This window comes from Drosophila teissieri, chromosome X (assembly GCF_016746235.2).
Source record: "Drosophila teissieri strain GT53w chromosome X, Prin_Dtei_1.1, whole genome shotgun sequence".
NCBI lineage: Eukaryota > Metazoa > Arthropoda > Insecta > Diptera > Drosophilidae > Drosophila > Drosophila teissieri.
The window spans coordinates 18,827,552-18,839,470 of NC_053034.1; the positions used below are offsets into that span (position 1 = coordinate 18,827,552).

The 11,919-nt window shown below is 42.8% G+C and overlaps 1 protein-coding gene across 3 annotated transcripts; it reads right to left on the reverse strand.

Annotated features, from left to right (window-relative positions):
- Window positions 1-3,290: 3,290 nt before the first annotated feature.
- Window positions 3,291-10,293, reverse strand: LOC122623749. Of its 3 annotated transcripts, none has more exons than XM_043803068.1 (5): window positions 10,057-10,293; window positions 5,757-6,223; window positions 5,549-5,675; window positions 3,859-5,151; window positions 3,291-3,767 (listed from the first exon to the last, which is right to left on the reverse strand). In XM_043803068.1, the coding sequence occupies exons 2-5, from the start codon at window positions 6,060-6,062 to the stop codon at window positions 3,625-3,627; spliced, it is 1,869 nt and encodes a 622-aa protein (XP_043659003.1). In that variant the 5' UTR covers window positions 6,063-6,223; window positions 10,057-10,293; the 3' UTR covers window positions 3,291-3,624. The 3 variants fall into 3 exon arrangements, with proteins under 3 accessions (XP_043659003.1, XP_043659005.1, XP_043659004.1); XM_043803070.1 differs by lacking the exon at window positions 10,057-10,293 and adding an exon at window positions 7,734-7,837; XM_043803069.1 differs by lacking the exon at window positions 10,057-10,293 and adding an exon at window positions 6,766-6,784.
- Between the last annotated feature and the right edge of the window lie 1,626 nt (window positions 10,294-11,919).

The window sequence follows — 11,919 nt, forward strand, 5'->3', positions numbered from 1 at the left end:
TAGCTACCAATGGGCAGTGTTGGTCCAGAACCATGCAGCCGAACCTCTGCCATCAGATTTCTAGAACTTTTGATCACACTTTCTGTAAAGAACGCGAAAAGTTTAAGGGCTTCAAGGGGTTAAATATTAAGTATGGGTGGTGGTACTTTCGGTTTTTATTCCTAGATTTGTTTGTTCATTTGTATTTTTCGTGATCTCATACTAAACATTCGACCTTAAGCAACGGAATCGGAACTGGTTCAAAGGAAATCTGACTAGAATGCTTCCATTTGGGCCCACTGTGCCACAGTGTCGTTCCATTCAGAGAGAGTCACCATGTCCATGTGGGTGTGTGTGTGTGTGTGCTGTTGGTGTTGCAGTATTTCAAGATCGCGTTCTAATGCCGATCGAAAGAGAAAGAGCGGAGGGAGTGAGAGAAGTTGCTTACTTTGCTTGCCAAAATCCACAAACAATGCGCCTCGCTTCTTTGTTTACATTCGTTCTTTGTCTGCAGTTGTTGCGCTGCATTTGCAGGCTGTCCCTCTCCTCTCGGTCTCCTCTTTGCGTTCTTCACTTGGCCTTTTGACGCTGCTGCAGTTGCGCAAATGAACCCGCTCTTCCTTCTCTCTATCTCTCTCCCTCTCTCTATCTTTTCTCTTCTGTTAACTTGTTGCGTCTTTGTGAAAGAGTGATAACAGTGCGCCCTCGTAAATGAGATCAGAGGATTCGAAGTGTACCTTGCTTATATTTGTAGGTTCATAATTTCCCAATTTTGTTGATTAAACCAAAGATTTAACTTTTTTATTTATGTGCCCTTTGTGTAATTAATACATCAAATAGAAACAGCTCAACAGTTTATTGCCCCACATACTGTAGGTACTATATTGTATTTATTTTTAATTAAGGAAACTGTATAACTATGGTCGCGGAGCTGTCCCAAAAGTTCGAGAAATAATCGATAATTGCTGGAGTTCCGGAAGAGATAGGGGGGAAGTGGGGCAATGACACCGCACACAACCACGTGGCATTTGCATGCGAGTACTCCAACCTGAAGCTGCCGGCAACAGATTGTTGATTTACTGTGCGATGTTGTTACTAAACCACCCCAATTGCTTACACGCCTAACACAGCTAGCAGTGTATTGACCCGATCTCCACCACACTGGGCAGTCCTGACGCCACACAGCCATGCCAGTATTGAGTTATTTTGTTGGGGTTTTCGAAATAAAGTTGATTCCCCATTTAATGCGTGTCTGGGAACGACTTATAGATATCATTTTCCAAACAGTGTCAATTCACTATAAGCTAGAAATAGCTATAAAATGTAAGTTCCCACAATTTGTAGGCCAAACAATGAATTATTGACTTGTTACTTATTAAAAAGGTTAATTTTACTTAAAACAATTTTGGGAATGTATGTTATGGACGAGCGCTTTATATACATACATATGTATATACATATGTATGTAAAACGAGTTATAAATATTATCGGTATTGGCTATAAAATGGCTAGATGGGCAGTTCAGTTGCCATTAGTCCTGTTTCCTGTTTCCACTTGTTGCTCAGTTGGTTACGCCACCCACTCTCAGTGGGTGGAATGTCCATAAGTGGGTGGCTTTGTGTGGGTGGGATGTTCATAAGTGGGTGACTTTATGTGTGTGTCTTCTTTTATCTCTCGTGAAAAGAGGATTTAGTAGGACGAAGCTTTGGTTGTGTGTGAGATGGATTTCCACCCAGCATCCCTGCAATGGAACACTGACCCACAGAAGCACCTTTAAAAACTGATAATAATTACATTAATAATTATTTCCAGGTATATTCGCCGTTAGTTTAAATGTTGTCATCATGAATTGATTACGTTTTTGCCTATTAAGATTTTCAAAAATGAAAATAGCGGGCAAAGAATGTTCGGTATATTCAAGCTGTCCGATTTGGTTTTTTAACTTCCCATTTAGTTCCGCTGATGCTGACAGTAGTTACAAAAACCAGCTGCGACAAATTTATTTGTCATTGAATTGGTAGAAACAGAGTACTTGGCCAGTGCTTCGTGTTGTTCGGTGCCTGGTTTTGGCTTATATTTTCAGCCTTTTTCCTCCCCGTCTATTTGATAAGCACCGCAGTGCATTGAACCAGATCGTCTCATCGTAACATTTTTAAAACACTTTTTCGAGCCTGTAACTTTCCGCTGGCGGAGTTACATATCATTTTTATTCCCGGTTCTTAACCCATTCACTGCTGTATTGCTGCTTTTTTGTTGTCATCCACCAAACTGGTTTATTCTTTAGCACGCCCAATTTGCACATTTATTTCTTTGGTCCACGGGCTGATTAAAATAAATCTACACCTCCATCCAGTGTGGGTGTTTTGATAACAGTTCAATGAAATCGAACATGTTTCAAAGGTTTAAGTTGACTATGTTATAGCTGCATGCTTAGTCCCAACTCTCCAGGTCTTATAATTTCCGGGATGCTGATGTTCATTAGCCTAGTGATGCTGTCAAGAATTTAAACACTTAATACAGGTATCTGATAGTAGAGGATCTCGACTAAATCGGGCAGTTGTCAAAAAATTTGATTACCTGCATTTTATATTTAGTCGTTTAAAATGGCTAAACTTGATTATTTTCCGATTGGCTTTAAATTATTACGGAACAATTTCGATATACTCAAACTTTTCTTGCCAATTATATTATACATAGAAAATTATTTTATAGAAAATTACAGAATGCGTTACTTAGGATCCACACAATTGCATGCAGCCAAATCAAAAATAAATTCTCATAGGTCAAGTTGACACCAATGTTTTCTTGTTCAATTTTTTCCGCATCAATTCTGAGTGTCATTGGACGTTGATTTCGATGTTATGATGAGTAGGCTCGTGATATTCACGTGCTCCTTTCAATTCATTCAGACTTTCTTCCGCAGTGTCATAAGATTCTTGTTAGATTTTGAACTTTGGATTCTGTCAGATGGATGGACAAACACATTTTGATTAGACTTTATTGCTGCATCACAAGAGATGAGATCATATAATGAAGAAACTAATTGCTTGGCAGGTTCACGTGGTGACGAATCACACCACGATAAAAATAAAATCTGTGGTTGTCTAATTATGTATATCAAGTGATACAGCAATCGAAGAAAAATGCATACTATAACATTTAACAATAATAACATAAAATAAAATAATGCTGAAAGTGCGATCGTCGCTTGTTTTTTACGTCATTTAAAATTGTTTCTGTTTTTTTATTTATATTAAGTGTTGTTAAATGTCGCTTATACATATGTACTACATACTTTTAAGGTCAACACTCGAGCAGCTTCAATGAAAGGCTTGTTTTAAAGTTTAAGTTTTGGCAGCTTACGCATATTATTTAACAATTATCAATATTTAATACAATTAATTTGCTACACTCGAATAGTATATACACAATGTACACGCTGAACATAGTTTACATAAACATACAGATAAAAAAAAAGCACTGGGCAAATGCGATAACAAGAATAACATTTTGCTAAAGTTAGGATGGATGGGGGAACGGTCTTGGTCCTGGAATTGCTGGCACTGAGTAAAACTACGCGATCATACGATCATACGATCAGTTGATCCGTTGATCCGTTGATCAGTTGTTCAGTTGATCAGTTGATCAGTTAACTGACTTGACGGGTGGCGATTTCCGGCTGCGGGCGCGGATGAAGTCTTCCAGATACCAGCTGGCGAAGGCCAGCACGCAAAGGACATTCAGCACGTTGAGGGTAAACGCGTAGCTGCTGTGCTCTTTGATTAGGCCTTGATGCGGGAGGGGAGGAGAGGAGAGATATACACAATTAGGAGATTAGAAGTTGCAATTATATATGTAGGTATTTGTTGTATTGCTCACCAAGCAGCGGTCCGAAGATCATCGAAAAGGTGCCGGACATCAGCAGCTGCAGGCCAGCAGCCGCCGGCAATCTCTTCAGCGGCACATGGCTGGGAATGATCAGGGACCAGAAGACCGTGCGGAAGGCCTTGTTTAGGCCCAACCACAGGAAGATGACCATCAAGACGTAGAAGTTTGAGGTCATCGAGAGGAACATGCGGCCAATGCACATGCCTAAAATTCCCACAACGAAGAAGGTACGGTTGCTGAAATTGATCTTGGCCGTGATCAGGGGTATGAGGAATCGAATAACCAGATCGAAGAATCCCAGCGTGGACATGGCTAGCGCAACCTGACCCCCATCGAAGCCCAGTTCACCTAGGATGTAGGGTGTCAGGATGGCAAAGTTGACCTCCACAAAGTTGATCAGAGTGATGCCCACTGCGAGGTTGACATACGTGAAATCCCTCAGCAGATCCATATCAAAGAAGATCACCACTTTCATGTAGAACGGCAGCTTCTTGCGGCGCTGGCGCTCCTCCTCATCCTCCAGCTCTTGCTTTTCCTTCTCCGTTAGCTCGGTGGTGTGCACTTCGTGATCAGAGTTGTAGCCAGTGGCCTCCTCTTCCTTAATGCTGTGACTCACGGATATGCTGCGCAGCTGGCGCCCAGGATTCGAGTCCTTGCTGCTCAGCCTCCTCAGCTCCATGTGGCCATTGCCTTCTGATTTCTCCCAGGTATTCAGTCGATTACGAGTGCCCGCACTGTTCAACGAGGCCCTCGAGCCGAACCATCCGTCATTGGCACGCGGCAGCACCGGGGTATCCGGCTCCACAACATTCTTGATAATATCATCGTCCTGATCCTCGCGCACTGCCAGCGGTTGGACCTGCTGCAGTGCCTCCGCATCGGGATCCCGCTTCACCACGTGCCACTTGACTGGCTGGTAGATCAGCGAACAGGCAATGGTGTGCAGTGAGGCGCCGGCGAAGAGCAGCACCGTCCCCTGGACACCAAACTCGTAAAGCATGTAGGTGGCGAGGTGGGGACACACAATTGGTCCCACGCCAGCTACTCCGAACTGGAATGCTGTTGCAGTGCGTCGCTTCACCTTGAAGTATGTATTGACCGCCAGCGAGGAGGCGGACACCGTCAGTCCTCGTCCGAATCCGTATAGGATTGAGAAGCTCAATAAGTATATGGTGAAGGTGTCGGCGAATACCATCCAGAAGAGACCCAGGAAGGTCAGCGCGGATCCCACCAGAGCCACCACTCGGTATGTGTAGCGACGGAAAAGCGGGCCGTTGAGCAGACCTTTGTGAAAAATGTTCGAATTTAATGGTTGTTTTGCAGTTTAAAATTGGAATTGGATGGCGGCATGTGAAGACGTGGTACTGTGGCTTCATAAGTTCTACTAAAGGCTATTACCATTAAAACGCTGAAGAAAGCAAGTGACGAGAGCACTTTCTAAGTTTCTAATAACGAAATGCACGCATTTCATACTACTATGTATATATTTCTGATCTGACAATCGTAGAAGACGAGTGATATGGTGCTATATTAGATACGAATCTTTTAGTCACACCCCGTTGCGATTCGTCACTACGTGGACTACATACAAACGAGAGTTAAGGCTGCTCATGACTTTGAATATCATATGTAATGATCTCATATGTATATTGTTGTATGAATAACATCTTAGCCCGCTCACCTGTAAATGCGGATACAGCAATCTGTGTGTTAATAATGGTGGTCAGTTCGGAGGTGCTGATCCCTAGATTATTCATGCGATTGCGAAAGATGATGCCAAACTGCTGGGCCAATGCGAACGTCACCAGCTGGAGTGGAGAAGGGATAAAGAGGCGAAAGTTAGTATCTACGGCCATGCAGGTGAGTAAATGCGATGGATGGCGACTCACAATGTTGACGCCACTGGCCACGGACACCAGCCAGCCCCATCCTCCATCGGGCGCCACGAAATCTTCACCCAGATCGCTCTTGTCCCGCCTTTTTTTCGCCGGATGCGCTCCTTTCGCTGCTACCTTCTGTGGCTGGGACTCGGCGCTGGAATGATGATGCGTGGGATGCGCTATCTTGGTCTGGCCACCAGATCCAGCTGATCCGTTCTTGGGCAGCAGCTGCTCGGCCTGCTCCTCGGGCAGCCGCAGTCTGAGTGCCTCATCGTTGTTGTTGTTGTTGTTATGGGTGTTCCCATTATCGGTCATTTTGGAATCGTGGATACGCTGGACGTCCTGGACTAGGATTAGGTGGGGCTTGGAGCTTGGCTTGGATTAGTTTAGCGCTGAGGGCTCTTGTCCGGTTGTTGCATTACTGCTCGGCTCGGATGGATGGGTGCGATCAAATGCTGGAACCAGTGATTGCAGTTCTGCGCATTGAAAGGTGGGAAGATCGGAAACTTCGTTAGTGGAACTCAAACAGAATGTAGACTGCACAGTAAATTCGTTCACTTAATAAAATGTAGTTTTGTATTGTTGTATAATATTACGCATCACTCAGAACAAAAATCGAACAAGTCGCTTTACAACTTTTATCACTTGAAACCCCAAGGGGTATTTTATTAGAAAATATGTAACACCTTAAAAACACAAAAAAAATATGTTAAGCACTTCAGTTTCACTCGACCGCGTAGATTTATTTTGATTTAGTATTTCCCAATTTGCATACTCATTTTGAAAGAATTTGAAATGGAACAGGCAATCACAATGTGTGCACAGTAAGTCACCATTTATCTGTCTCTATTACTCACAGTAGTGTAACTTGGGGTAACTTTTTAGTACTTCGCCATGCTAACTTTACTTTCATTTCGGGCATTCATTGCTAATTCATATGAAGAATTCTCACAAATATATATCCCAAATGTAATTATATATAAACACTGAGCAAAGGCGATGTAAAACTGAAACAAACCAATATTTGAACCCAAACAGCTCAATTGATTGGGCTTTTATTAACTTTTGATTTTTTTTTTATCGGAACCAGACTTTGCGAGGCGGCGGGACGAAAGCCACAACCTCAACTGACTGATCAATCAGGCGGCGTAATTTTTTGGGCAACTCTCACTCTTCTCGTGCTAAACGATTTGATATTTTTGGGTTTCTCAGTTTTTCGAGGGCGTGCGGGTGAAATTTTCGAGGCCTGGAAACGTGACAGATATGTAAATAATACAGATTTAGCACCCATTATATAAAAGCGGTAACACCACCAACAACAACACCTCATCAAACGTCAATGGGTTCGATTGTTGGTTACGATGATAATGATGATGATCGTTTGGTTTGTTGGTCGGGAGAGCGCCGCCTTATCGCGCCTGCCTGCGATTTCATTTCGAAGAGCAAAAGTTACGAACCTTATTTGCTTTTTTCTCGAACTCGGAACTCGTATCCGAGAGTTTGCTGACCAGAAGTAAGTGCTCATCGTAAATACTTGAGCCGACTTGGGCGACAAAGGCACCGAAACATCGAGATATACATATGTATGTACACTTGTCTGGGCGCCCGTCGGCATGTGGGGCTTTAAATGAGAACGGGTTGTCAGAACGGGGCTGCCATGTGATAAGGCGCACTCCTTCGACATCGGCCACCGATATCGTCTAATTATATGGTAGCGGCACTGTTATATCCGCCACACAAGGCTTCTCACAAGCAATCACCAATCAATCGCCCGAATCACTGCACTCAAAGAAATTGCGCTTCCTTTCTCCAATACGAGTATTAGCGATTTAATTTGCTATAAACTATCTTTACTTCTGCTGCTTATCAGCCTGGGTTTTATCATCCTGGTGTTCTATCAGCCTGGTGTTGTATCATTCCCCTCCCACAAGCAATGTTTGTGGAACTTTTCCGAGTTCTCCTTGGAGCACCCACCATCCCACTTACTTGCTGCTCTATCCAACTCCGAATGGCTCCCAGTGGTCAGTGGTCTGTGGTTTGGCGACTGCTCCGGCAGATGAACCGAACCGAACCAAGCCGAACCGAACCGATCCGCGAATGACCACTGCTAATATATATGGGGGCAGAAGATAAGACTGGCTGGCAAAGTTCGCCTTAAATGCGATATACTACTGGCGGTTTGGTGTGGGGACGCGGAAAGTGGCTTGTACTAAAGGTCGCGCTACACAGAACGAGTTGGCCATTGGCCATTAAAAAACGCTGTTCAAATAACAATTTTACAGTGGTTTAATTGCCACGCAATTAGCAACATACACATTTCTGTGCATGCTAAGCACAGTGGGTAAGAAGTGCTTATCGAAGTGTGATTCGGCACTCGATATAACCGCATATAATGGGCCTAATTGACCTCACTTTTCAGTCCAAGTGAATCAGCTGGTCGCGTTATCGAAGCGCCTGGCAGAGTGGATACGGTTATGGCCACGACTGTGGAATTTTTCAATGCCAATCATCGATCAGCCAGCACATGGCTCAAATTGGCCATAACAACAAGACAAGACACACGTGACCATGTTCTGCACCCAAATGCCAAAGAAAATGTTTCACGAAGTGGGGGGAACACATTTAAAATGCATCTTTAATTGCCTTCTTGCGGTGTGATTAGGCATACATAACTAATTGTGAAAAATTGATTATGATAATTCAAAACTGGTTCTCGTCGCTTAATTCGTTTGGAAATCTCTTGAAATTCGTTTAATTGGAGTGGGTGCATGGAAATCAGATTAACTATAAATTTATTGTTCGAAATGCATCTTTTTTATGCCCACATAATCCAATTAGGTCTATCTTCATCTGAATAATTACATTTGTTGCACAATGCGACTCGACAAACTACGGAGATGCAACAGATATAAGTAGTTGACAAATATCAAATATAATCGAATGAATGAACAGCTGCTACTTTTAGTTTTTCAAACAGGGCGAGTTGATTAAATGAACAACACTTTAAACTATTACAGTGCTTTTGCGTAATAAAATCATGCAATTTCCTAATCTGTTAAATGTGAATCAATTCGATGAGTAAACTTTGACCGCTGATCAATTGACGTTTTCCGATCCTCCCACAAAGAAGTTAGATGATAATTCACTTTCCAAACTGTTTAGTACATGGGTTATTCGCGCATTCATCGATATCAAGATTAGCAACTCGGAAAAGCCATCTAAGTACCCGAAAAAACATTCATGCATACTCGTAGGTGGTATTATTGCCCTCAAGTGCTTGATTAACACGCGTCGTTTAAGGCGATCAAGCCGTCTAAAGCCAAACACAAACATTTGTATAATTAGAGCTTTCCGCATTATATGACTACCCCCACCCCCCACTCACCCTATTCACTCCACTCACATTGCGAGCCACCGTTCGTAGGTATATTATTCACACACCATAAAGGAGTATTTGCATTGGCCTAACAAAGATGTCGGAGCGGAGATGATGGCCATAAAGGCATTTACGGCCGGTAGACTGGTAGACTGCCTTTTGGTAGCCACTGTGTGCCTCGTCTTGTGGTTCTATCGACTTATAAAGTGAAATCGCTTAGTTTGAGAGGAGGAGCGACTTTGATTGATGTTTGATTGATTGGCGGGAGAACAGCACGTATGCACCGATATCGTAAGCATACGTAACGCTCAAAACTATTCCATCCTAATTCGTCGCAATTTCACAATAAACTGACTATTTATAAAATATATACATATCTGATCACATAATAACAAGGTGTTGAAATTGCCTGCTATCTGTGTGAAAATGCTGGCGAATCTAATAGTTTTCCATGGTATCTGATTCATGTTAATCATAAACTTGTCTTATTCGCGGACTTTGATAAGACAAGTAGAATAAGCTGGGTATTCCAAGAATATTTGCCTATCTGCTCTGGTGCCGCCAATAAAATTGTTTCCGCCGGTAATAGTGATACGAATAATTTGGGTGAGCTTTAATCACACGGCGAAGGCGCTTGGAAAACGTCTTTTGAAGTATGCACTCATTTGGAAAACGTATTTTAAAGTACGCATTCAGTTAGAAAAAGTATCTCGAGCGCTGTTTCAGATACTTGCGATACCTGCGCTCCACTTATTTAGTATGGTGCACGTGTCTCGCGAAAAGCGCGCGCTTCGGGTAAAAAAAATATCATTAGTTTGCTGCTCTAGTGCTAATTGCTACTAAACTTAAATACAAATGCTAACGCACACACACACACACACACACACGCACACTATATATATTTGTGCATATATTTATGTATTTGGGCCGTACGTTTTATTTTTGTAAATGATTTCCCTTCTCCTCCGTCGGCTGTTGTTGTTGCTCTTGTTGTAATGCTGCAGTAAACTTGAGATACAAAACAATAACAAAAACAAAAGCACCAAAAAAAAAAGTAATTAGAAGAAGACGAGCGGCGGCGGCGGCGGCGATTCAAGTAAATAGAATATATGTATATATACACATATAGAGATATGTGTACATTCAACAGGCGACGACTTTTCCGTTACGTTCACCAGCGCGAACTGAACTGAACAATTTTGTGAATTATAGTATTCAACGGCCAAACACAACGCACACACTGGCACACATCAATGCAGTGCGCGCTCACTGTTTCCACTGTGGTGTGCGTGTTATTTTGGTCTTTAGCTTCGGTTTCAGCTGTAGCTTTAGCTTTACCGTTGCTCCTGCTCGCTCCGCCGCTGCTTCTTCTTCTTCCGCCCGCTGCCTTCTTTTTTTCGGCTGTGTTTGCATTTGTTGTTGTTGTTGCCTTGCCGCGTTTTGATAAGGCCATTATTCCGTGTTACCACTGTATTTGCTCTACTGTTGTTGTAATTAGTTTTGTCGTCGCACACCCGATTATCAGCGGCAAATATGGGCACATATACATATACATATGCTGGCATATATGTACATACATGTGTACACACACACACACACACTCACACCCACATTGGTGCACACAGTTGGCACACAGATAACTCCATACTGAGCGCATTACGTATACGCCCGGTGCGCGAAAACCAAAAACAAATAACACAACTCATAAATACATTATGATAGCGACGACGATTAGAATTTGATTTTGCCATCGACCGACACCCTGGAGCAAAGTGTCATTTGATTAATTGGAAAGCACAATTTCCATAAGTGCCAGTCGAACGAGGCGCACACGTTTTTAAACTATCCATTTTAATTGAAAGCGATCAAACGATGATTGCAGTTAAGCAAATGTAATACAATTTATTTTCGGAGCAATCCCCCACAAGCTGAAACTTTTGGTGCCACATGAGTACGGTTTCTAGGCCAATTAGAATGGCTTTTTTTGAGGCGACATGGTCTAGAACTAGTCGTGTTGGTTTTCTAGCCTTGGCTTCGAACAAAAATGTTAAGGTCTAGGCCAAATGAATGAATAACGAGCGCGGCATACAACAAAATGTCTAAGTTAATCCCACTGGCTACTTACATAATATAACTAAGAGAGACATGAGATGAAGAAGGAAATATAGAATATAAAACAATATAAACAAAACCAGCACGTTGCACTTTGGGGCATTTACAACAGCAGCCATCCCACTGTGCGTCTTACGTCTCCCAGCAGACTTTGTCTACAGGAAGTGCGCATAGTTGGCCGGCAAGTGACAGGCGTGTTAAGCCCTTGGTTTGGACCCGAAACTGACAGGTTGTCACTGTAACTAGAACTGGAACAGGGACCAGGGACCAGGGACCAGACTCTGACCAAGTCCCATACATATGTACATACATATGTACATATATGAGCAGTTTGCATTTGACTTCAAGGCCGTTGGAGCCCGTGACGCAGTATGATGATGACCAGATCGAGGACTGGGCGCCAAGTGAAAGGTTCTGCTCGGATTGGGATTATTTCGTTCGGGTATCTGGGATCTTTTGCGCTGACATCTGTCCGATTATCAGTAGTGTCAAGTGCTAAAAATAACGCTTGCACAGCAATTCATATTTTGCTGCCTGATGATCTTAGGGATAACCTACCGTACTCTGCGTGGAACTTCAAATAATTAACTTGTGATATTGACTGGAAAAATACGAAATTGCTTTGATACATATCGTTATTTTTAGCAATAAAGATTGCGGCACTGGGAACCTTTGCTCCCCAGG

Excerpts from the sequence above, each read along its gene's own strand:
- LOC122623749 (XM_043803068.1), bottom strand. The coding sequence starts at position 6,062 with ATGACCGATAATGGGAACACCCATAACAACAACAACAACAACGATGAG. Across the intron at positions 5,152-5,548 it reads TGCTGTATCCGCATTTACAG|GTCTGCTCAACGGCCCGCTT; the intron begins GTGAGCGGGCTA and ends TTTTTCACAAAG. Across the intron at positions 3,768-3,858 it reads GATCTTCGGACCGCTGCTTG|GCCTAATCAAAGAGCACAGC; the intron begins GTGAGCAATACA and ends TCCCGCATCAAG.